Source organism: Mytilus californianus, unplaced genomic scaffold (assembly GCF_021869535.1).
Source record: "Mytilus californianus isolate M0D057914Y unplaced genomic scaffold, xbMytCali1.0.p SCAF_8, whole genome shotgun sequence".
NCBI classification, from domain to species: domain Eukaryota; kingdom Metazoa; phylum Mollusca; class Bivalvia; order Mytilida; family Mytilidae; genus Mytilus; species Mytilus californianus.
Genome location: NW_026262734.1, coordinates 92,775,945 through 92,803,790, shown reverse-complemented (window position 1 = coordinate 92,803,790; position 27,846 = coordinate 92,775,945). Strand labels below are relative to the sequence as shown.

Genomic DNA, 27,846 nt, shown 5'->3' with positions numbered 1-27,846 from the left:
TGCAATGTTATTTAATTTTGTATGACAATAATACCGTTACGTGCGACATTGTTTATGATTAATTGATTGATAAGGTAAGTAAACTCTGTCAAATATTCAATTTATGTAAACAAACAATTACATTGAATACTAAATAGTATCATGTTTAGGTTACAGCCTCTGGGGAATTATACGATGTCATATTTTACGTTTGCTGTCCATTGAGAAACAATAGAAAATATCAAAATATTTGAATTGAATGCATATATTATTAAAGAAATGTGGTTTGAGATTGCCAATGAGTAATGAGACAAATATCTACCCGAGACAAAAAGATAAGGATACAAATATCTACTCGTTATAAGGTCACTGAACGACCTTCAATCAATGTTGAATGAAATCGACTCCGCATAGTAAAATATAAAAGATTACGTATACGAGCATCAATTCAAAGCAACATACACGGTGAAGTATTTATTAAAATCTACAACAAATTGAATACATGAATAAATCTAATCTCAGAGGCGAATTAAGAGGGGGGCACAGGGGAACAGACCTTCTCATAATGACGCATAATTCAATATCTATTTTAGTAACTGGTTTTTCCCATTATGATAATAGATATTGTTTATTTAAAGCTCTCTGTATTTTTACTCAGAATGAACTATTTTGATAAGTTAAACAGAATTCTATACAAACACTTATTAAAATGGTAATATAGGTTTTTAAATAGCGATTTCAAGATGCGTCAAAAAATAAATAAAATAATAGAAAACTTTACCGATGAAATTCGCGTTTGTTTCATTCTGAACCATGTAAAGTAAAACTCGATAAATAAAAACAAAATGAGGGGGAAAACAGAACACAATTCGACGAACCCTCTTCTAATTCATATGATAGATATAACTAAATATATTGATCGCCTTTTCTAAATGTTCTCCGTATGACTACATGCAGCTACATGACTGTGTATAAAAGATAAAACATTCCATGGTCTTAAATGAAATATAGTACAAACTGGCAGGTACTTTAAGGGACCCAACCTATAAAGTGCTATAATACTAAATCAACCTGTACCTATTTACCTATTTAAACTAACACTTACTCTTATCCATTCCTTTACCCCTACCCTATCTCAACACGCTCAAACCTTACCCTGACATAATGCAAACCCTAACCTAACCATGCCCTACACTATACCTTTTCTTTAAGACTGCAGGGTCCCTTTAAATAAATACATTTTGAATATCAAAATGATCAAATGTCTTCAAAATAAGAAAGATAATGTTTCATAGTTTGCAAGCATAGAGTAAAAGAATTTTAACATCTTTAATTGCCTCTCGTCGTTTTGTCCCCGCGGAGGAATAGATAACTGGGCGTCTTCCGTCCGTCCGGTCTTGTTTGTGCTCTCACGTGTACAACTTTTTGAAGACTTTTTTAAAACCATTTTATAGGTTTATATTAGAAATGTCATCGACGAGTTCAAAAATCAGTACCGATCAATAACTTTTGAAAGAGTTATGCTCCTTTGAAACGTCAATGATATGGAAAATTGAACCGTTAGCTCTCTCATTTGTTCAACTCTTGCCAGATTTTTATAAAACTTATATCATAGGTTTATATAAGCAATATGTTGGACTAGTCTGAAAATCAGTGCCGATGAATTTTAAAAAAAATTGATGCCCTATGGAAACATTAATTATACGGAACATTGCATTGCTAGCGATCTCTTATATAAATGATCTTTACTACTTTTCGTTACCTTTGGACATTGCGACAGGTGCCGCATTCGTATAAGCCATAGATCTGGAAACTTATAAATCTACCACAGATTTAGTTACTAGAAATATTTTAGGATTTGAAAAACAATTGTCATAAATTTGATTTATAAAAAAAGTGCTATAGATTTGGCATGGCACAACGTCATATTTACCATAGATTAGGCATGGCACAACGTCATATTTACCATAGATTAGGAATTTGCCATTGATCTGGAACTCGCCATGGACGTGAGTCCTACATATATTTAATTGTTCCCCATGCAAAAGAATGATTTGAGTCGAATGAACAGACTCTCAGTACTGGTTTGCCATGTATATATATTTATTATCCAATTTATTAACCTTCAAAGTAAATAATAGCTGGAGTGTTCAGTCAATTTAAATCGAAACAATGCAACAGCCAACAGAATGCACATTTTTGCGGACCGTTATGGACAAACACAGTCGTAATGAAATCAAACAATTATTTATATTATCCAATATAACTACATTTCAGACAACATAAACATCCGACTGTACAGTATGTTTTTCCTCAGTGTAGAAGGCTGTACGGTGGCCCATTATGATACATGCTTGCATTTGTGGTATTTGCGATTTAATTATCTGGTACCGATGAATATTCATTCAAGACAATCATTCGAGTAGATTGGTCCCAGCTGAATACGATAAGTAATCTTGAACATTATTTAATTTCAAAATGACTGGTTTTCATCTTTAACGGCCCCTTTATATTGCATTGTTTGGCTGTAGAAATGCGTTCTTTCGATTTTATTTTTTATCTTAACTTATATGTAACTGTTTCGATTATAGTTGAGACTTGTAATTTGAGTAATACGCTGATTAGTTAGTTAATACATGTCAATAAAATTTAAGTTAACAGTTATATGACTTCTATTATAAATTGAAGAAGACCATATACAATGAGAATATTGATTTCAGTTTTAAAATATCAGAGACGGTTTGTATCTAGACGATGCTTTCAATGATATTGAATTGATTGTTAATCACAGAGGTTTGTTTTGATGAACCATTAGTGTTTGAGCTTTTTAATTTGCCATTTGATAAGGGACTTTCCATTTTGAATTTTCCTCGGAGTTCAGAATTTTTCTGATTTAACTTTTTATTATATTATCCTTATATTTTAGCACCAAAGCATGAAAAGTTAATAATATAACTAGACAGACTTTTCATTCCTGTTGACGCAATCATCAGAGTATACTACAATCAAAGAGGTTACCCTTACTTAGAATCAGAATCAAATAAATGGGTACGTAGGAATGTTAACTATTTCTAAAACTATTTATCAAACTGATTGCCATAGTTTGATAAAGTATCACAACTTATTTATAAACGTTTGAAATAGTTATTGTCCTAGAAACTTGTGTTTACTCAATTTGTCTTGCACTGATCAAGTGATAGAAAAGAAAATGACAAAATAATGTTTCTACTAGAATTCTTACTTTTGGCATTATTTTGATTACTAAGTGTACATGTTCATGTGAAATGTTGTACTAGAAAAGTACTGCTCCTGGGAGCATCAACTCTAGTTTAAAAACCTTCCTTTAAAAGTCGACTGTTTCAGAAACATTCGGAATGAAAACAAATAACAGCAAAAAAATACACAGACTTAATTTGTCTACGGTAAAGGGACATCGGTGGCTAGTGTCCTAAGTAGTCGACCAACTGTATCAATAGCCTGTCACTACTTAGGTTGTCAGTTCGAATCCTGCAAGTTACAGGAGCCATCGACTTTATTCTTAATAGACGTTTTATATTTATATTGTAGTTTTATATTACCGACTTTTGACTCTGGATTATATAATTTTTCAACAGGTTACATAATCTGTGTTTGGACATCATGGTACTTAGTCAAGTAAGAGCAACCAAAAGAAGTATAATTAAACATAAAATCAAACATAGAAAACAAGAAAAGAAAAAATTTCCCCTAAAAAATGTACCGCTTGAAAGCTTGATGTTTCTACTTTACGTTGATATTGCTTGACCGGGGGGTACAGGGATGTTCAACAAACAGAAGGTAACATGTCGGAGTTAAAAGTCGCGAATATGAAAATAATCTATTGACTAAGATTATTAGTTTCCATACCGAAGGTCGATGGTTTCTTTGGGAAATACGCCCATTCCCAAGAACCAATAATGACTGACCGCCACAAAATAGAACAATAGTGTTGAAAATGGCGTTAAACACAAATCAATCAATCTGTGGAACAAATGATCAATGTTGAAAATAGGACAGATTACCGACCGAGTAGACTACAAATCTGTGGAAATCATTTTTATAGCAAATGAAAAAATTAATCCGTTAGTTTAATTTGTATGTGTTATCGACCAAAATTACCATTTAAGGAAATTTTAAATTTATGAAATTTTCACATATGGAAAGTCTACAATTGGACCCATTTTTTTACCGTTTCTTTATTTTAATTTGATTCCTGATATTGAGTTTAAACTAACAAAAACAATTGACAAATATAAATTAATTATAACTGGTGTTCTCATTTTCAATTTCATCATGGTTAGTATTAACTCGGTATATATATATAAAGAGTAAATAATTCGTCAAGCTTTTTAATTATTGAAGATGACCAGGTTCGTATCAATAACTTAAAAAGTCTGCACAATTATAATATGTACAAAATTACTACTTGCATTACATACAAATGCAGATTAGGGACCGTGCAATATTTATCAGGCAGGTGGGACTGGTGCAAAACATAGTAGGACAAACACATTTTTCATCCACTTCAGGCATAAGGTCACCACTTTTCCCCCTTTTGTGACCATAAAACATGAAGATTAATTTTATTCACTATTAACTATTGTTAACAATAAAAAAAAAATATTAACTATAAATATCCAATTTGTATACAACTTTCAAAATACCTAATTAATTCAATATAAAGGGAGTAATTTAAATTAAGGGACGATAACTCTTAGACTAGTAAACATATTATCATATGCTAAATTTTCAATTATTGTCTTAATAACATAGCATGTTTATATTTCAAATATACAATGTCACTTTATCTTTTCTACTTTTCAAGAAAGAAATAATTATGGTCATTTTGAAGCAAAGGCAGACATGTTTATGACTTTGATGCAGCTTTTTTAGCTTCTTATTAAATCATAGAATTTGACAGAAAAAAACCAAACTACCAAATAACCTGTCATTCTGTAAGATCAATATAAATTTTGAGATAATTGTTGAGTTTTATGAAAATCCAAGTTGATTTTAAAACGTTATATCATTTTTTAAAAGATGACTATCTGGATTTATAGTAGGGTGCCCAGTCAACAAATTTGATCGATTTGGGTTAACGGAATAACACACGGCTATATTTTATATCAGTGGAAAGAGGAGAACAAGCCTCGTCGAAATATTGATGTCGTCGTTGTCTATAGTGGTCACGATTTTCTTAAATTTGGGTTAAAGGTCAAATCTAAAATTTCAAGGAATACGAAGAGTCACGTTTAGACAGCTGGCCACCCATAGATATTTGCGTTTATAGCAAAATAAATTCAAATAATTCAAAGGATTATAACTATAGTTTCTATATTTAGGACTAATTGGATAATTTTATTGCCAAATATGGTTCGAGATTGACATCTGTACTTATATGGTGCACATTTACAATTTTCATTCAGCTGTTAAATAACAGTGACCTTGACCTTTTAAAAGTTCCAAAATCGAAATTTTTACATAGGATTCGATACAAGTGATCTTTAGAGATGTTTTTTAGATATTAACATTTAGAAGTTGCCCTCCTAAAATATTATTTTGTCCGTCTTTTGATAGAATGTGTTCATCATGATTTTCTGGTAAATATCCAATTTTCTTTTGGTGAACGTAGAAGCACATCAAATAGTACTTAGTTCCAAAACTGATGAATATTAACACATAATTTATTGCATGAATTAGCAGGTCTGAGTATATATTTGTTTTACAGAAATAAAAAAAAACTGCAAACGGTGAAAAAGGGGGAGGGTTTATGTTACAAGTTATGAAAACAAAATGAGAATTAGAAACAGCAGGCTAATCACTCCATCTTACACACTTATATCAAGTGTAATTTACATGACTTATCGAACATAAATTGGCCTACAATTGACATGACGTTAAAGATTATCTATAAAATGAAAGTTTTGAACAGCATCGATGTATTTCACAAACACTTGTAAACAACATCAATCTGATTAAAATATAGATCTCTGATTTCGTTTTCTTCATTTGAGCTTATATACAAGAGCACGCGAATTTTAATAAGAGCGAAACAACATAGAAAAATTGCCGAAGCTAGTAGTAGCTATTACGTCTCATTGTCTACTGTTAAGTTGAAAGCCCACCGACTAGGTTTAGGTAAGCAAGCTAAATTCAGTTGTTTTTTTTTTTAAATCGCATTCGACGTAAGTAGCAGAATGCAATGCGAAGCATACATAATACAATCTGATGGTGGTGGCGGCAACACCGTAAGCTATTTGTGTAGCTTTATATTGCAGAGGGCAGAGGAACTGGATGATTCATACTTTGTATATAGATTCATTGTGTTACGATGTTTCCGTCATATAATCATTATCCTTGACCTCATATTCATGGTTAAGTGACTGCTAAAAAACTGTATAGCTTTTTTCGTCATGTGAATATCTCAATTATCATGAGTTCTAGGATAACTATATTTGGTTACTAATATATGGTATCCTTGCAAGGCCTACATGACCGTCAGACATAATTCATATGACCTCTACCTAATTTCAAGGATCAGTGAATAAGGTTAAGTTTCAGTGGTCAAGTCCGTATAGTCTCAGATAGTAGTGGGTTAAATATATTTGGTGTATGGAATGTTAACAAAGTGTACATGATTGTGTTGCAGAGTTCATCTGACCTTGCCTCATTTACATGTAATACTTGTTGTATAATATAAAAATTAGGAGATGTTGAAGCAAGCAATTATAGGCAACCGTACGGTCCTCGACAATGTTAAAAACGCATACCGTATGGTCGGCTATAAAAAGGTCAATTATGAAAAAAATGAAAGAATTCATTTGAAAAAAAACCAACGGCCTGATTTATAACAAAAGCTAGTTTTTACGGTAATGATGTTTATGATCATACTTTTCTCAGACCATTGATGATGTCCTTTCATTAGTTTTCAGTAAGGGAACACCCATTTGATTTCGACTCGAAAACAGGGAGGGAATGAGGATTTTGAAAATGAATTACTTGGCCTGGTATGAACTGAAATAATTGACTTTGCACAAGACAGGATGAGAATGAACACTCTTCAACATGAAATGCAGAATAGTTGAGGATATGAATGTTTACAAAAGTAAAAATAAATTTTCGCGCCGCCAGCCCATCCCTTTCTTCAGAATATAAAATGTTCTACCCTAGCGGCGAGTACTATTATATCGGTACTTTCTGTTTTTTGTCTTCATGTTAGTTTGTTTTTGTGCTTCATGCCGATTTGATAAGTCAAGCCATTTCAAACTGTTTTTCAACAGATTTTTCTTATGCTGTGTTGTTATACTATTGTCCAAGTCATGGGAGGGATGAAGGATCACAAACATGTTAACCCCTCCAAATTCTGTATATGTCTGTCCAAAATCAGGAGCCTGCAATGAAGTGGTTGTCGTTTGTTGCTGTCTGTTGTATGTTTTTTTTGTTTTTTGTTGCACGAACGGTGGTATATTTTTGTTGTCGTTCCCATCGAAAGGGATTGAGGTCGAAAACATCATGTAAGACTTTTGATGTGCCATATTCCGGGTGTGAAACAAAACCAACCGATTTGATTCTTATACTACAATTTTAACAAAATATTTATTCAATAAAAAGTTTAAAGTTTTGAAAAACAGACACAAAACAGATTTCTCCGAACCAAGTGATAATCTACAAAGTTAGCTGGCTATTCAAAACAAATAAATCAACCACCCAACAAGCAAAAAAGACAAATGTTTTGAGTGACCTCTGTCCTTGTTGTTGACCTAGTAGTGTAAGCAACAAAATGATTAATGGCACGAGATAATCCGTGTTTAATTAATACAAAAATGCTGACTTAATTTGTGTTTTTAATTGCTAATTTCTTCAAAACGATTTTTATTTCACGCATGCAATTTGGCACACATATGCACTGCTGTGTTTTATTGATTAAATCAGAGTAAAAAATATTGTGATGATACATGTAATAATTTTGCTTTCAATGAAAATAGGGTAAATTTCGGGTAAAATTTTACTTTTACTAAAATGCTGAAATACTTATATCAAAATCACTTAAATACTTTCTGATTTCATTATATGATATATTTAATATATAAACTATATTATAGGTACTGTTTTAGCTACCAACAAAGAACGCAATAATTTTATTTTTCATGTTAAAGATTCCCCGTACAATACGGTATCGGGTGGTACCCTGTAAAATACGAAATTTAGAAAATCGTGACCACGGGAACTTACGACGACAATCATGATTGTAAAATATAATAAATTTCCTATAATGTGCAAAAAAATCAGCCGTGTGTTATCCGTTAACTTAAACTCGTTAACTAGAGGACTTTCTGGACATTTGGCACCCTACTATTAGCCTCAACTGAAAATTAAAGCCTTCTTTACCTATTAATTAAATCCATAATTTTGACAGCAATACATCAAAGCTACCAAATAACCTGGTATTCTGTAAGATCATTATCTAAATTAGATGGCTGTAGAGTTTTATGTAAATCCAAGTTGATTTGAAAAAGTTATAAGAAATTTTAAAGGTGACTATCGGAATTTAGCATACACTGAAAATGTTAGCTTATTTTTACTTAATAATTAAATCCATAAAAATGACAGCAATACACAAAACTGTCAAACAACCTCGCATTCTGTAAGATCAATATATAAATAAGATAGCTGTAGAGTTATATGAACATCCAAGTTGATTTGGAAATTTATAGAAATTTTTAAAAGTGACTATCTGAAATTAGTCGGAACTGAAAATTCGAGCTTTTTTTATCTTTTAAAAATCTTAAAATTGACAGAAATGAACCAAGCTACCAATTTGTTGATACCATATTCAGATCATACCAAGATTACTAAGTCCTAAATCAGACTGTTGAGATTACATTGAGTCATATCAAATCTGTGCTCGACCAGTCAAAATATGGTCTTTTCAGACTTTGAACAGTTTGTAGTGTAATAGGACATATACTTTTTTTCTGCATTCAAGTCATAGGACATTTAGTTTTTACAGACCAAATCAGTATCATATAGAACATTTACTTTTTTTTGTCATAATCAGAGTTTGCACCGGTCCCACCTGCCTAATAAATATTGCACAGTCCCTTAAGGGAATGTACCAACGATATATAGTTATTGTGAATATTATAGGATTAAACGCCTTTTTAAAGGAATTTATTGGAGTATAAACTCGACCAATTCAATCACAAACAAATAAAAGTCCGAAGGACTTTTATGATATGTTTGTGAGTGACCAACAAATTCCTTTTAAAAGGCGTTTAATCCTTATAATTCTTTAAAATCGGAGATAAGGAATTTATTTTTCCACACTCGTAACCTCTAGCACATGTCAATTGTATATTAGTGTCATTGAATAGTCCTGGCGGATGAAAATATTTGTTGGTGAACACAAAAAAATGTATTCCTTGAAATTTGCTATCTGATTAAATATAAACTACAAAAACTGTTATTATCCTTCATACGAATGTTTTATGTTTATTATTTAATTTAACGATTAACGCGAAGTGAAAATAACGTCAATCCAGATTGTTTTATTATCACCGCCATCTTGTTTACATTGGTTACGAGAAGAAGTTCGGTCAACGTCGTCTTTCGAAAAATAAACAACGTCAAGAACAACTACCGGAATTCCTCTCGACCAATCATATTAACGTATTTCCTAATATGCAAATCATATAAGAATTATATATAAATATACATAATTGTAGCATGTCCAACATCCGTGTGATAGTAGGTTTATATTAATAGTGTACTACACATCACTCTTACGTATCAAAAAGAAAACAAACACCAACAAAAACAAAAAGAAAACAAACACCAACAAAAACTGTGAACTTTGTTCGCAATTGATTTCGTTTTAAAATTTAGAATTTCTGAATACATTAGTTCTGCTATATGTACCAGCTTCTTATGTTACTTTTTGACTAAATTACGGTGAGAATACAGGTTGTCAAAAATCCAATGTATTTCTTTCTTTTGCAGTTTTTCCATTATAAAATTTTGAAAAACATTCAAGTGTATATTTTTTATGAGAATGGTAATGTATATGGTTATAGTGCTAGAATACTTGTAAACAGTAGGCTACACTATTATAATTTTGAATCCATGTATAATAACGCCAAAATATAACGTTGGATGTCATAAATGTATAGATACAGTGAGTTATTCTATAATTATGGAGTGTGTATTTTTAGTTATAAGTTGAAGTGCCACTAACATCATTAACTAACACATTACCTCTCATTTCCTATTTAAAGAACCATTTAGAACAGCATCAAATAATATTCTAATTAACGAGTTAATATTTCTGTAGTAATTAGTGATATTTTTATTAGAGATTTGTTTAATGTTGTTTGTTAATATAAAAATGAATAAGAGATTGCTTTTAAATAAACGACATTTCGCACTTTTCGCATGTATATGTGTGTCGTGTCATAACAGAAATCAGAGTGATATATTTATTGTACCCGTTGACTTTTTTAGTCCAGACGGTTTTATATTTCTTATGAAGATATTGCTTTTTTTTTCAGATATCAAAAACTATTCGCACTTCCCAGTCCCAAAAGAAATATTGTTACTCTTAAGGTAAGGACTTTTTGTGAATTTTAACAAATATGACCTGATATTTACTTCATTTCCGTTTCGACACAAGATTATAAGTCCATAAGAAAATTGAGTTTTGTACTACAATTTGATTACCTGGCATAACATTAACGTTGCCAATTGTACTGCAACAGACATACTTACATGCCAATCACTAACGTCTCCTCAGAGATGTTCGAGATCAAAATATGCAGAAATTCTTACAAAGATTGGTTAATGGTCAATGAACTTTGAATGTGTTTCCCCCAATATCAGTGTGATTCAATGCAATTTCATACATACACAAAATGTGTGTGGGGGATTGGCTTGGTTATGGTGATAGGTGTTAAAGCAAATGACGTGAGAAACCCCGTTCGATAACTCACAACTGCTACCGATAGCTATCACAGCTGCTACCGATATCGATCACAACTGAGAAGTTATTGTGAATTTTGGGGATGATGCGTTGTTCCATTCAGCCTTATGGGTCATGTGATAATTGTAACTATTTAAAAACATTATATACTACTGTTCATCCTGCTGTGCCTCGTGTACACCTTTATTCATTCTGAAACTCAAGCATGACGTATTTACTAAGTGGATGCTTGCACCATTTAAATTTTCTGTTGTTGAATAAGATCAGAGATAATAGGCTTGCTTGTAAAAAAATGACATAAAATGTTATTTAGGATCAAAACAACGTCGAAACAGATAATAATGTATGTCTGAAGTGATGCGTCTTTTTTTAATAAAGAGAGATTATATATTAGGTAAATAATCTTAATTACGTTATGTCATTTATTTTGGCCCAATATGCTATTGTATTAAAACCATCATTTGGCGTCCATCATGCATTAATTTTCAATAAGTTCTCTCCTCGGAAACGTCTGGTCTAATTGGGAATATCTGTTATGATTAAAGTAACCAAGTTGTTGATTTTTACAGGATGAAACTGAAAGATATTTAAATTTGTAGTTCAGAGTGTATACGTTATTGTCGCAATATCATATCTACAATGTACCCTTACATGCATCACTTTCGTCTAGTTGATTTAGAAATGCTTTTTGTATGAACATTTGAAAACCTAATCCCCTCTCCTTTTAAACTGTCTTGGTTCTATGACTTCGTAACCATATTCATGCTAGATACTTTTATGCAATATCATAATTATACTGTATATATGTAACAATAAGTAAAAATGATGCTATATAATTTTAATGAATGCACAGGGTTATGCTGTTAATATCTCCCATACGACATACAGAAGAATCACAGTACTTCTATAGTTCAGGTTAGTTTTCAGCTTACTAAAATAAGAATATCGTTTCAGCTTATATATATATTACATTATGACATCAACATTATTATATGGATGCAAAATGGCAAAAGTTATATACAAAGGTATCGAAATTTTAGGAAAATTCAGCGCAACTTGTATTATGTACTTGTGCATCGTTTAGACTGCAAGCATATGCATATGATCTCTCTCTCCCTACAGACACTGAATTAAACACTGAGTTAACTTTCGTTTACCTCGTTTTAAACCACGATGATCAGATGTTTAAACGTATTGTTGATATCTCCACATCTCGGCAAAATACCAAATCCAGCTCTTTTGACGTTCCATTTGGGCAAGGGATAGCTGTTCATATTACCTAAATCCTGAGATCAACCTTTTCTATTATGCACTTAATATTTCTTTGTCTTCAATCATAATGTTAATGAACCTCAATAAAACATTAGAAAGATCAGGCTTGATAATGAATTATAGAGGAATTTATTCCTATTTGGATCATTTATATAACACCGGTACTCATTCAATCGACAAGATAAAGACAAAGCGTGTTCAATCACAGAACAAATAATACTTTTGTATCCTTTTGCATTTGCACACTACGTCTTGACATGCTTAGTATTTATAATTGTCAAACATATTCAAATTACAAAAATGCATTTCCATTTGCTATTTCTTACTTCCAACTGGTCGTTTTTCAAGTTAAAATTTAAACTTTCTTACGTCTAAAGTAATCTCTTTCAATTTTTGGAGATGGAAGACATCAATGTTGACTTGGAAATGAAAATAAGATTAAAGGTTTACCTTTTCAGAATTCAACCTACACATATAATGTATACTTGCACCTCAATATACTACTAAAATGATTCACAACATTTGTGTTCTAGTGTAGGGCTTATTTTCATCAAAGATAAATTTTCAGTTAAGCTTATATCAGTCATGATAACCTAATATACATTTATTGTGTAAATTGAATTTTCAGTTCAATGGAAAGTTGTTAATAGGCCAGTTGTGTTTGGAGGAGACCTGATTTTAAAATGTAGAATGCCAATATCTACGTTCTCCTGTGTTTCAACAAGCAGGTGGACGCGAGGTCATGATAATGCATTGATTGCATTTAACAATGCCACATACAACAAAAAGTACACGAGTGAAAGAAACAATATTTGTTCAGATTATTACCTCTATATACACGATGTTAATGAATCAGATATGACAGACAGTTATACATGCTGGCATGGATACGTTAATTTTACAAAAATGCTGACTTTGGAGTCGGATACATTTGAAAGTGAGTATTTAAAGCAGAGATTAAAACTTATAAAACAAAATACATTAAGAACAATTATTCATATACATTTCTTCTAGTTGACGATAGTCAAATGATAGTATGGCAGTAATAGTCGTTATATTCTGTTTGACAAAAACAACTTTTATAATTTTTATGTAATGTATAAGAATATTATAAAAAAAATCTTTTTCTAATTAAATCATTATTCAATTTGGCATGAAATAAGAGTCATACTTTGTTACTTTTACACATAAAAATACTTTATAACTGTGTAACGATCTGTAAGTATAGTCTTAAATCAAATAAAAAAGTGATTGCATGTAACTCCCTTTAAGAGCGTTGAATAACCTACGTGCAACATGTTATGTGTAGTACAGTAGACAACAAACTTTCAATCAAAAATGGGGTATTCTGGGTAGCTTAAACTACTAAATGTTAAACCTTGTCTATCGGAGATACAACACTGATCTTATTTGTATTAAGCAGCGTACATGTACAAGCCATGTGCAATGATATCCGGACAATACAAAAACCTTAGCGCCTTGTAATTTTCGGACACTGAATAAGTTTACAAATAATGTTACTTTCCTTCCCCTCACCACCCCAAGTAAACCCAAAGTAAACAACTTGAAACTTTTTTCAAACTCAAATGCTTGGAAAGTAATATAAATACACTTGGTGGTACTAATCACTGAATAAGTAAACAGAACAACAGAAGGTGTTTAAAATTTGAATTATTCTATAAATTAGTAATTTTGCAGATGAAGACGGAGATGTTTCAGTTTGTCGTAACCATAACCCCGGCCTCTTTTCCTCAAATTTGACATTCCGATTTCAGTTTATCACCAGGTTTTTGCTGACTTGAGCAACATGATGAGTTCACAAGTATTGGTTACACTTCAGGAGCACCTAAAATAACTTTTTTGTTATTCGTGTTGCTCAGTCTTTAGTTATGTTCTGAGTAGCGTGTTTTTTTTTGCAAAGGTATGATCAATATTAATGTGAGAACATTTGGAAACAGACTCGTTTTTTCACTCGTTGGATCAATACATAATCGGTATACTTATACCTTTATTTAAAAAGTAGCTACGGTTTTTATCCAAAAAATGTGCAAGCTGTTGCAAATATCTGTAAGAATTGCCGCGTCTGCTTACCTTAGGTTAAGTGCACAATCGCACTAATGCTCTTGGATGGCTCTTTGCTGGCTGTTAGCGTCTGCTTTACGTGTCCATTATTCCAAAGAGGGGGATTCTGGGTACTTCCGGTAGATCGTCTTAAGATGGTGTGACTAAATACCTACCGGGGTACTACACTCCCCCCAATTTCATCAATTAAGACCCCCCATATAACAATGGGTCCCCTTGGGTATGAATACACAACTAGATGTCCCCAGGCCCTTCCATAATAAAACAACGTTACAGGATACATAACAATAGGAAACATTAAAAAACCTATTTACATTTATGTACACCCCTATCAGTTCATTTGTGTAGCCAGAACCATTACATTGGCCTGGAGGGGCTAAACCTGTCCGAGGTCCCCAAGCTAAGAGTAGCCAGGGATGATCTGTCAGGCTTCACCCACATTCCTCCAAATGGGAATGGTCAAAATGGCCAAACAAGAAACAGCTTATCTTTTCCATCTTATGAGGTTATATATCTCCCCCACATTATCCCCTTTTAAAAACTAGATCCCTAATCTCCTTCGAAGAGGATCAACCTGCACTGCTGGCATGTCCCCTGCTTGGTTGATCCCCTAGTTACCCTCCCTACAATTGGAAGTCATACTCAAACTGGACGGGCTGGGTTGGAAGTATCCCCACAATGCCCTCCTTTTGAATGACTCCTTTTCCTTCCCTTTGTGGATTGTCTAAAATCCCACACACACACCATTGTTTTTTAACAGTGGATGCACTGTGAGCAACTGCTGATTGTGTTCTAAGAAAGCAATGCCAGGGTCCCATTGCTGTGACTGTTCTCCATTCATCTGAGCTTCTTCTGCCTCGGCCTGCTCCACTCTTTCTGCCCAGTTTCCAACCTCCCTCAACATCTCTGCTGTCCCTTCGGGCATCAAACCAAGGGCACCCTCTCCAATTTTCATCTTTGAACACTCATCTTCTTTCAAAGCTTCAAACGTGCTAAAAGGGGCCTCCCATGCAAGACCAGACATTGTTGAGACCAAGAGGTTCGGGGCACCCCCTCTCTCTGACAAAGGATTGGGTCCTTGATGTTGTACAACCCCTGCCTTGAACACAGTTGTACCCCTGGCCCTTCTTGACCATGAACTGGGCTCAGAGAACGGTCTCCTAATTTTTGAGACTCACGTTCACATGACTGTATAGTTTCGGGTAACTCTGCAGGTAGTTGGTTTAAAGGAGACTCCCGTTTGGAACATGCATTCCAGGGCTGGTGTTATTTATTGGGCCCCCTCTTCAGTCCCCGGAATTTGTTTTCAATATGTAACTCCCCTAATGGTATCTTTGAACTCATATCCATCCCCTCTGGCATGTGACCTGCTGTTTGAAATGGATTGAGAATGAAGGACTCACCAACAGAAACTTCCTCTTGTAATAGCCTTTGCCCTTGACCTATGCCCCAGTGCTGACTTATCTCTTCCAGTAGGGTGTCTGTATGGGGTTGAGTGATGTCCTCAGAACAACCTTGATTGACTGCATTAACCCTGGAAGTAAGGGGCTATCAAACATGAGGCCCTGTACTGGTTTTTTTTGTGAGTTAATCTTCTGTTTAAAGGATAGCCCTCCTGGGAGGTCCAATTGGTCCCCCTGGGTAGCACTTATTTGACTTATTGTACCTGTCCTAATCCTATTTGCATAGGTGGGGTGCTGGTTTATTTTGAGGTCCTTAATACTTCTGTGTATGGGGGCCAGACTCAGACCTCTGGAGTCGACATTTTGGAGTTTAACGGACCCTTGGTGTCCTCAAAAGTAAGTTTCTTGCCCCCTGGTTTAGAACTTACTCGCAAGAAATTAGGGCATTCCGTTTTAAAATGGCCTACCTCAATGCAGTGGAAACAGCCTCCCCCTGGGGACCTTTGGAAAGGACTCCCAGATGCTTGGCGGGCATTGTTTCTGACAGCAAAGGTTAACCTCTGAATCTCTGATAATAAATTCTCCAGACTTCCCTGTACCTCCCCTTTCAAAGTGCTAAACTGGGTTTGCAACTCCCTTACATCCCTCGGGATGGAAAGCCCAATGACTTCCGACTTGGTAGTGGAACAGACCAGGTAATTGTTAAGCCCCCTTCCTCGGGTGTCCGGGCTGACACTTTTTACCTCCTTCCTGGAAGACCGGCCATAGATAGCTTGGTGATTATGCTGATTCCACCGTGTTTTATCCACCGCGTCCTCAATGCTTTGGGCTTAACATTGGAGGCCAACATTCCTGCCTCCTTGTCTGCGGCCCCCTGACATAACCTCATGACTGCCTGTTGATACATATGGTCCTCGGGCAGGTGGCAAAATGCTTTGGTGGCAAGGGACAAGACTCTGTCGGCCCAGTCCTCCAGGGTTTCGTCCCTACCTTGCGGGGCAACGTTAAACTGAACCTGGGCTGTTTCAGGCAACTCATAAAACCCAAAACGTTTGGCCAATTTATGAACCAGGTCTTCATAGGTCAGGTCATGCCTTCTTTCTACCAGTAAGGCATAAAACTCGCATGGTTTTCCGTCCAAGGACCAACACAACTGGTCCTTGCACTGACTGGGGGGACCACCCGCTTACCTGAGCCAGTCGGGAAAATTTGGCATAAAAGGCCTGCCAATTTGTTTTTCCATCATACCTTCTTTGTATGATTGGAGGTCTACCCCCTGGGGGACCCATTGGTGGGTCTTGGACTCTCTGGGTGTATGCCCCCACAACTCCCTTCTGCCGCCCAAAAGCATCTCGTTGTGAGCTTGTGTGTTTCCCTGTTACCCGTCTTGTTGCCCCTTGGTACCCGCTGCTACTGACATGCCTTGATGCTGGGATTTCACTTTCCCCATTAAAGTCCCGAAACCTTGGTGTCTCCTTTTCGGTATACCTGTTGGCTAGGCCCCCCCGTTTCCTTGTATGTATCCCCAGGGTTACTGTCCCAAGGTGTTTCGCCCTCGTACCTATAATCTCGGGGTTGACTATACAGGGGACTTTGCCTATCCCCCTGTCTATTTTCTTCAGTGGGGTTAGCCCCCCTGTCCTGATATCCCCCACTTTCTTCCCCGAAACTTCGGTGAATTTCCCCACATTCCTGAAAGTCCTGGCTCCTCCCGAAAGGCTGGAAAGATGACCGAACTGACATCTCCATCCTTGGTGTTATTTGCACTGGGGTCCTTAGCTCCGGACTAGACAAAGCCTCTCCAACATAACCAATTGCTTCCCCTGGGGTAACATACGCTGGTTCCCCGGGACCCCTAGCCCTAGTCTGTATTAAGCTCTTCATTCGCTGCACTTTTTCTCTGGGCCTCCTTTCCTCTTTTGCCCTAGGATCTCCCTTTCCACAAATCCCCCTATTATCAGACAAATAACTAAAATGCATGACCTCCTGGGAAGCTGGTGTCAACCTTAAATTCTGTATCCGACTCAGGTCCTCAATGTTAAGGACCCCTAGATCATCCCTTAATTCCCATATTTTGCCTGCAATTTTAGGGCCCACCCCAGGAATGGATAACAACTCGTCAAAGGTGGCCGAATTAATGTCCACCCTTGCCATGTGATTTTTGAGACTCACGTTCACATGACTGTATAGTTTCGGGTAACTCTGCAGGTAGTTGGTTTAAAGGAGACATCGATTTCAAATGTTTTCGAGTGTGATGTTGTGCAAGTAATTTTCAAGGATGCCAGATTTTTACACTGGTGCCTTGGAACTGTTCAATTTTACCTACCAGGTGTTGACAGTATATAATACACGGAAACTTTTCGATTGCAATTTCCCCTAGAGAACCCCTCATACAATGTGGGATCCCCAAACACAGCAGCGTCGCCACTGTAACAATCCGGGGATCCCACCGAGGATACCGAGAGTTCCCTGAAAGTTGAAAGTGACGAGAACAAGTTACTACAAAATAAATCCAACTTACTCTTTCTCCCCTTCTACAATAATAAAGTAACAGCACAAAAAAAAATGAAAGATATATTCTGCTGATGAACTGTCAGGAGCACCAAGAGGGGCAATATTGCTAATATTAAAGTAATATCGGCTGCTAAATTCCAAACCCAGGAATTTATCAATCAATCACATGGGGTTCACATCTTTCCCTACAAGGGTCCCGCGAACGGCTAAGTGGAATACCTCGATATAATAACTACTTCGTGACTGAAACACAGTCACAAAGTACAAACCCAACCCTTTTGTCCCCACAAAACTCGTTAATTGCTACCTCAGAACAACTGAGAGTAGCAAACACTGGAAATTAGTGACCTGTCAGGGTTCACCAATGCCAAATGTCGACTGCTGTTCTGGCCCCTTCCCTTATTAATTTGGTAAAAAAAAAACGACCTTCCCGCTTAAAAATTCGACCAAACACTGCTCGCAGCGCCAATGAAAGAATTGCCGCGTCTGCTTACCTTAGGTTAAGTGCATAATCGCACTGATGCTCTTGGATGGCTCTTTGCTGGCTGTTAGCGTCTGCTTTATGTGTCCATTATTCCAAAGAGGGGGATTCTGGGTACTTCCGGTAGATCGTCTTAAGATGGTGTGACTAAATACCTACCGGGGTACTACACTTCCATGCTTTTATGGCCTAAGTATAAAAACGTTGTAAAAAAAATCCTGAGCACTATGTAGAATTAGCTATCAATGTTTTTTGCGTATGTCAACAGTTTTGTGTTCGTTAGTTGTTTCAAATATGTATAAAAAATGTTTTAACTTTAATTTACGCATGATGATACAGTGTGCAATTTCATAATAAAAGTTTTTTGTAAAAAATCAAATAACATATTGTAGAGCACCCTGATTATATGGATTTGCAATGGACATATGGAGTACAAGACAAAACACTAGAAGCAAACTTTACAATGATAAACGTTTTCCCTGCACCAAAATGCCAGTTTTACTTAGAGGTAGGTGTAATATAAGTCAAAATCTTTAAACACATAAATAAGACGTCAAGAAGCAAGTAGAAAAAAAAAGAAATATTACATTACAAATTGCATTGGGTCACCCAAAGCAATATTTCTGATTTGATCACATGCATTTCAATGAATCTTTTTGACGACTTGATAACATATCTTGACGTTTCGTCCCCAAGGGTATCACCAGCCCAGTAGTCAGCACTTCGGTGTTGACATGCATATCAATTACATGGTCATTTTTATAAATTTACTGTTTGCAAAAGTATGAATTATTCGAAATACTAAGGATTTTTTTATCCCAGGCATAGATAACCTTAGCCGTATTTTGCACATTTTTTTTTGGAATTTTGGGTCGTCAATGCTCTTCAACTTTTTTTTTGTTTGGCTTTCTAACTATTTTGATCTGAGCGTCACTGATGAGTCTTATGTAGACGAAACGCGTGTTTGGCGTATTAAATTATAAGCCTGGTACCTTTGATAACTATTGATCTTTTCCTCGATAATGACACAAATGGAAGAGATCAAACTAAAATCTATGAAAATCGTGATGATATTAATTTTACGATTGTCAAGTTTCCATTTTCAAGCTGTAAAAGATAGGCATGAGATAGCAAAGGTGCATTCAGATTCTTAAGTCGATCGACAATGAACTAATTTAAAAGAGTTGCTAGATAATCCCACTGAAAAAACAACATGGAAACTAAGGCTAAACATAGAACATGAGAGAAGAATGCAAGTAACGATCAATATTTTGAAAACTGCTATCAAGCTACAAAAATATTCTGAATGTCAATATCTATATATAATTGTCTATTTTGACCACAATTATCAATTGACTCCTAACATGAGTTTTAACCAGTACATGATATGTTTATGTCAACGCAACTGAAATCGCTTCATCGGTTATTGTTTGTTCCTTTGATGAATCGTCTTAGTCGATTATGAGATTAAGACATCGGTAATCAACTGTATTTTATTCCGTATGTTTAACATTTATTTCTGTTTCAAAAAGCATAACAGATAAACAAATCAAGATCTAACAAATGGGTCAAATAGCCTAAATTGTCTGAAGATTTCTAATATAAGCTACTGCGCTTTAAGGATGTATTCTTCTGACGTTTCAGTCTCGTTGAAATCTCGTTCTGGAATTATTTCCGAAACATGTGATACAAATTGAAAATATCAATGAATTTAACAAATGTTATAATCAAACTTAACTCTGTGAAAAAATTGTGTATTTACATTATGTAGTTTTTGTGTAATTAATTTTTCAAATTCTATTACCAATCAAGTTAGTCTCTTCAGCCCAAATTTTGAGAAAATGGGTGAGGGGTACAAGAAATGATTTTACCAGAAACGTGCACATCCCATATCACTTTTTTCTTTTCAAATTTCTTAGATATGTATTTTTTCACAATCATTATAACAAAGAAGTTGAAATAATGTGCATTTTGTTCTTAAGACAGAGAAAAATCCCAAATTTACAAAATTGACAGCATAGTAAATTTGACAAGAAAAAGCTTCAAAATATGATAAAACTTTCTTATATAAACACATACCTATAGTTTTTTTAGTTAAATTTATTCAGATTGGTCCACTTCATCTTTATTGAAAGTATGAAAATTGTGGAACTGTGATTTTTTTTCACAATAATAGCCCACAAATGGGTAAAAGTTGATGAAAAATGGGAAAATCATCAAAATTGGGCACTTTCAAGGGGCCGTAGCAAAAAAAGAAGTGCACCACCATATGATTTTTTCTTCACCAAATATTTTTTACAGTCAGATAAACCCAAAAATCAGGTTAAGAAATAAAGTTTAATTCAAGAAATCATTGGCTCTTCAGAGGTGTACATCCTTAAATTTAATTTCATTTTTCGAAAGATTTTTTTTAAATTTCGGTTTTTAATTCCTCTTGTATCTTGTATTTGATCTGACGTAAAAAGAATATAAGCCTAGTATCTTTTTATGAACTACTAATAATTTGCTTTTTTATCAGTCCTTCTGTTATTTTTACCTTACAATGACAAATCTTAGAAAAGTAAAAAGACGTAGTGTGATTGCCAATGAGACAACTCTCGATTAAAGACCACATGTCATAGAATTTAACAACTATCGGACACCGTAGGGCCTTCAGCAATGAGCAAACCCTTAATGTATAGTCAGCTATAAAAGGCTCCGAAATAAAAATTATTCAAACAATTCAAACGAGAAAGCTAACTGACTGATTAATGTACAAGCTAATAAAGGAAAACCGAATATTGTATACAGATATAAACAACAACCATAGAATTACGTCAGCATTATTTTGAAAATTCTGTATGCTCTGCTTGATGATAACACGATACTTCCTGTTTATCTCAGTTCAGCTAAAATACTGGTACACCAGGCTAAAAAAACATTTTATTATTTTGTCACATGTTTGGTCCGTATTTTACACAATGCATGGTCCCCATCATTGCTACGCTATAATTAAGATATATTGACATTAACAATTGGTGCAGTATGTCTTATGGTGAATACATCCTATTGTACGGGAAATTAAACTGGTATCAGATGTAGGAAATACTTCGACTTTATGCATATGAATATGAATACATCTGTTAACCATTCATCTTTTGCTGTCGTATTTCAATGTCCCAAAATCAACCAAAAATCGTATACATGTACATGCATAGGTGCACTTGTATAAGGTCAGTCTAATTAAAATCTGCTGTACACGATTGCTGAATCATTTTTGATCAAATGAGAACAAATTTGTTCGACAAACAATACTTCTATACGTGTGAAAACGTGTGTATAGAATATATTATCCTAGCAGTAGCCTACCAAGTTACGTTGTATGTATTTTCATTTCTTTTCAGAATAACTTGATTTTGTTCAATTCCGTAATGCATTAATACCTGCATAGCTTAATATAAAAACATTTAATACTGATATAACAAGGGGGATCAATAAAGAATCCTCTTGTTCCTTTTCACACTTGTCTGTACATTTAATTTATATTTATATAGGAAGCTGATGTTTTCCCAGAAAATAAGCAGACAAAAGGTGTATTCTACACTACAGAATGGAAAATAGTTCACACTGTTTACGCAAGACGTTGCAATTTTGTTATGACTCTAGATTGTTACGTAGGTAACAAGAAAATATACCTTAGGAAGAAAATTCAGAAATGCAAAAGTTAGTTTTTTTTTTTATTAAAAACAAAAAATGGTGAAAAAAGAAAAAAAAACTTACTCATAACATGCAATTATGGTATTTTCAATGTTGACAAAAGACTTTATTTAGTAAATACGATGTGTTAAAATAAAGCAAGTAAATCCAGAAAAACACCCCGGTCGCACAAACTAATGAAGTATTATTTTCATTGTATACCAAATTTGCTGCGTACCATTGTCCCTTCCGGATTTCTATTCACATTCATATGATCAGTATTAGTAAATAACTACAATGAATGAACATGTAAAGAAATTTATTAAATTTTACTTGCAAGAAAATAGATAGATTAAGTAATACGGAGAGAACAAACTATATGCATACAATTTTATTGGTTTTGTCGTTGGGATGCTTTTGCGTAGATTTGTATCAAAAAGCTGGTTTCATAAATATTCATATACTGTTACATTATCAGATATGCTTCAAAGGACGATACTGTTCCCAATAAAAAACACGAACTAAAATATACTAAACTAATTGTTTTAGATTGAGCCTCCTTTTATATTTAAATAAAAAGCTATTAAAGCCTCCAACAATGACAAATGCAAAACAATTCATCAATGAAAACTAACGGCCTGATTTGTTCACAAAGGAATAAACGAAAAACAAATATGATATACCGCAACATACGACAACCACTGAAGTACAAGCTTCTGATTTAATTGTGACAGGAACATACAGCATGTGGAAAAGTTGTACATTATTGCTGGCGCCAAGCCCCTTCCCTATCCTGATACGGTGGCGTAACAGTACAGCATAATAACAAACCATGGATATTAGTTGAAAAGGCTTCAAATCATCGGATCTAAACGAAGCACACAACAAATTACAATAACACACGAGACACAAAGTACCGATCGTAGAGTACTCGCAACTACTGAATATTTTTCTTGCTTTTAATAAAAACATTTTATCTGTTTTAGACGAATATTACCAACTTATTTTTCCTGGTTTGTTTGATGCTGTATTTATAATAGCGGTGTATGGAGCTATGTTTTACTTTTGCATATTTAGTAAGTTCTTGTTATTCCAATTTATAACTATCTTAAACAGACTTACTTTGCTTTCGAAATAAAAACAATTTAACACAACCAAGCAAGAAGTTTGACTAGCCGTAAAGCATTGTACCTTAACCAGTGAAAGAAGGTCAATCATCCTGATTCATGGATTGCATGTACCATAGTTCGACCGCCCGTCCATGAACACGTCGTACAATACGTAAATATGTGTTACCGAATCTCATGAAATTTGAACATAACCTTAGATTGAAGAAAGAAAGCTCCCTATCAATTTTGATAAGTTTAATTACGTGTCATTCAAGAGCTACAGGGCGTTAAGCCTTGTATGGAAGGCAATTTTTTGCATATCACTCACGTATTCCAGTATTCTATAATTGATATCATCAAAATGTAATTGATGGGATTGACAAAAAGAACCATGAATCATGAATCCTATTATGCGCTCTTTGTGCAGTTGTTTATTTCTAATAATGAGATATTTGTCTATTTGTGAACACTCTACGGAATATATATGAACAGAAAGAAGATGACGAAGAAGTTTTAAAAAGATTTCAGTGATGTGTATTGGGTCCACATTTATGCCATTTTAGCTTATTAAACATGTTAAACGTACTTTAATTGTGATGATCACGTGTAACAAAATTGCACGAAATGCTTGTTTAAGTTATTGAAATGCTTTTCATAATCTTCATCTACATTTTATATTTTGATTTGAACTAGAGCAATTGTTTTTTCTTAAAGTTGTTTTGATGTTTTACCCTTTCCATGTATTTCCACTGAAAATTCTCAATTAGGTTTACATGTTAAAATTATACTTAGTAAAGACAAATTATTCAACGATAGTATGTTGAATTTTCAAGATTAAAATTGAAAAAGTTACTCTTTGGGTATTTTCTTTTACAAAATGTTTTACGATGTACATGTATTCCTTGCAGACAATGATAAATCATGGACCCTCCGTAAATAGGACGATACATGATACATGTATGTCCCAAGTGACCGTATGTATCTGAAATAAAATTAAAACCGATGAAACAATTTCAATGATTTTAGTTTATATGTAAATAATAACGCCCATATTTCAAAAACTTGTAACTTTTATATGTACTGATTTATCTTATAGCCGGGGGATCCCCCACTTTTGGGGTAAAATATTAGACTATAGAAAAGCTTTTTTTATTTGGTTTTTCACTTTCAAAATGTTGCCCCCTCCCCATTAGTCAGTTTTCTCCTACGTCATTGCAAGTAAAATTAGTTGATGTGTAAAGGATTTGCTTATATTGATATAGTAATCATCTCACAAAAGATCAAGCCTTTTTTACATTAACAAAGAAAATATTCCACTGAATCATATACTTGTCCTATTTTGACTAAAATACATGTTAAACAGAACTACGGTCAATTCAGAAGAAAATTTAATGAAATACACCCCGACTATCTTTGACGATTGTTTTTCCCTTACACAATCTCTAAGTTTACATCAGTACGTGATCATTTCCGTTGGGTTTTAAACAAATAATACAGGAAGGTTGTATGATGTGTATAATTTTTTGAAGATATATGTGTATTTGTGATTCGGGTGTTACAGATGAATAATTAATTACAAGCCTTTGACGCGTGTTTTCGTCAACTGGCATGCTACAAACATTACTTTTAAAGTAGTTCTTTAAATTGAGAAAGTGTTATATAACAAAGGTATCATCAGTTATCAACGATCGACTGTCACATATATCTAAGATTTTATCTATTTCAGAAAACAAGTAAACAGAAGAGAACAGACTGCAGCTGCAGACACTTTCGTAACGCAATATATCTATTGTTATATTTGGAATTACTGACATTTATTTTTAACGAACTGAAAATAATTCTCAAACTTCAGAAATGAAATAACAACAACAACCTGGATATAAACTTTAATTAGAAAATTAACAATTATTTGGATAATTGATGTTTATATAAAGGATAATTTAAGTTTTAGTCATAAGATAGGGTTCACCCTTTTTGATTCTGAAACACATTTGTGTGTTGGTGATTTAGAAATTTTTGAAGATCACATTTGGTTACATTTGAAAATATCTAAAACAGATAATTTCAGACAGGGTGTTACTATACCCTTATACAAAAGTGGTCATATTATTTGTCCTTGCATTGCTGTTAAAAACTATTTGTCTTTTCGGAAAAATATGCCAAGTATAACATCTTATGCTCTGTTTGTCTCTGATGATGACAATCCTTTAAGTAGACACTTTTTCATCAAACATGTCAAAATTATTTTAGACAATTTAGGTCTTCAAAGCAAAAATTATAATGGTCATTCGTTCAGAATTGGAGCAGCCACAACCGCACAAAAATTAAGATTAGAAGACCACTTGATTAAAACATTAGGCAGGTGGTCATCAGATTGTTATACTAGGTATATTCATACCAGCCCATGAGTAATTAAACAAGCTCGAAATCAGCTAGTTTCATCAGTTTCTTCGTCATAACTATTGTACTGGCGATAAAAGGAGAAATCAACTTGGGGCTACAGCTGCTATGAATCTGTATTTGGACTTTTCGATAAAATTGTATACTTTTATCATCAATTTTTATCTTATTCCCCAAGTTTTTTGTATATTAATTTTCATTTATATGTTAAAAGGGGAACAACTCTTAATGTTTATTATGTGTATGCAGCTGTTAGTCCCCAGTTTTTCCAATGTAATATATATATTTTTTTTATATTAAATATTAGTTTTTAATAAATAGTTTTATTAGCATTGGATCTTTATTTAGTCTGAGGATACAATTAGTCCACATTGAAAAACAACACATATATACTTGGTCTCTTATCACAATACTGGATAATCAAAGGAGATGCAAGGTATACATCAGTGAGATAGTTTTGTCTTGGAAACATACGACATTATTAAGGTCAAATACTGTCTTCAACAATAAAGTTATTTCGCTCTTACGTTTATGTTGGAAGGATAATCATTGTCACCTGTCAACATCAAGGATGAATATAAATTAACAGTTATTTGGATAATGTATGTTTATATAAAGGATTATTTAAGTTTTAGTCATAAGATAGGGTTCACCCTTATGTACCTCTTTATCATGTTAGCCTCATTTTCAACTTAGTTTGGGATATACGTCATTTATTTTGCTGCTTCCAGATCAATAGCAGTGCACTTTTTGTCAGATATTTTCATTACGTTATTGATTGGATTTTCACACTTTTAAATTACCGACACCATCCCCACCTCTCTCCTTTTGTTGCCAGTGCCTCTGGGGATTATATAGTTATTCATTATTAATTTGTTGTATATACATGAACTTATAGCTGTAATTTGATGATTCTTAATTTATACATTGTATTCACTTTTTACTTTTAATTTAGATATTTGTTTCATTTGAATCATGATCTTCTAAATGTACTTTGATATTTTGTACTACTCATGCTGACATATGAGTTTCTTTTACATCTTCTCATGATAACGTAAGAACTCTTTTATTCTCTACTCATGCTAACGTATGAGTTTCTTTATACTCCTCATGCTGACGTATGATGTCTTATTTTCTACTCATCCTGACGTATGGGTTTCTTATATACTTCTCATACTGACGTATGAGTTTCTTTATATCTTGTCATGCTGACGTATGAGCTTTTTATTCTCTACTCATAATGACGTATGAGTTTCTTTATACCTCCTTATGCTGACGTATGAGGTCTTCTTTTCTACTCATACTAACGTATGTGTTTCTTTATATCTTCTCATGCTGACGTATGAGCACTTTTATTCTCTACTCATACTTACGTATGAGTTTTTTATACCTCCTCATGCTGACGTATGAGATCTTTTCTCTACTCATTGTGACGTATGGGTTTCTTTCATATCTTCTCATGCAGACGTATGAGCTCCTTATTCTCGACTCATGCTGACGTATGAGTTCTTTTATATCTTTTCGTGCTGACGTATGACATTTTTACTCTCTACTCATGCTGACGTGTGGGTGTTTAATTTTTATTTCTGATGCTACATGTACATAAGAGCTCTGAATATTTTCTCATGTTTAAGTTTGAGCTCTTTTACTCTGTACTCACGCTGACGTATGATTTTATGTTTATTTTATTTTCATACTGATGTATGAACTTGTTAAAATTTTACTCTTGCTTGAATTTTCGATAAAATGGTATACTTTTTATCATCAAATTTTATCTTATCCCCCAAGTTTTCTGTATATTAATGTTCATTTATATGTTAAAAGGGGAGTAACTCTTAATGTTTATTATGTGTATGCAGCTGTTAGGCCCCAGTTTTTCCAATGTACTATATATTTTTTTTATATTAAATATTAGTTTTTAATAAATAATTTTATTAG

General features: G+C 33.9%; 1 protein-coding gene across 3 annotated transcripts; it reads left to right on the top strand.

The window, feature by feature from the left end:
- Positions 1-27,846, top strand: LOC127711502 (uncharacterized). Of its 3 annotated transcripts, XR_007986771.1 has the most exons (10): positions 1-74; positions 2,906-3,027; positions 9,997-10,051; positions 10,545-10,599; positions 11,826-11,887; positions 12,873-13,181; positions 19,117-19,232; positions 22,258-22,426; positions 23,386-23,475; positions 25,235-27,846. XR_007986771.1 is itself a non-coding variant. In XM_052217575.1 (9 exons), the coding sequence occupies exons 2-9, from the start codon at positions 3,024-3,026 to the stop codon at positions 25,243-25,245; spliced, it is 816 nt and encodes a 271-aa protein (XP_052073535.1). In that variant the 5' UTR covers positions 1-74; positions 2,906-3,023; the 3' UTR covers positions 25,246-27,846. The 3 variants fall into 3 exon arrangements, 2 of the variants coding, with proteins under 2 accessions (XP_052073535.1, XP_052073534.1); XM_052217575.1 differs by lacking the exon at positions 9,997-10,051; XM_052217574.1 differs by lacking the exons at positions 1-74; positions 2,906-3,027 and having other exon boundaries at positions 9,878-10,051.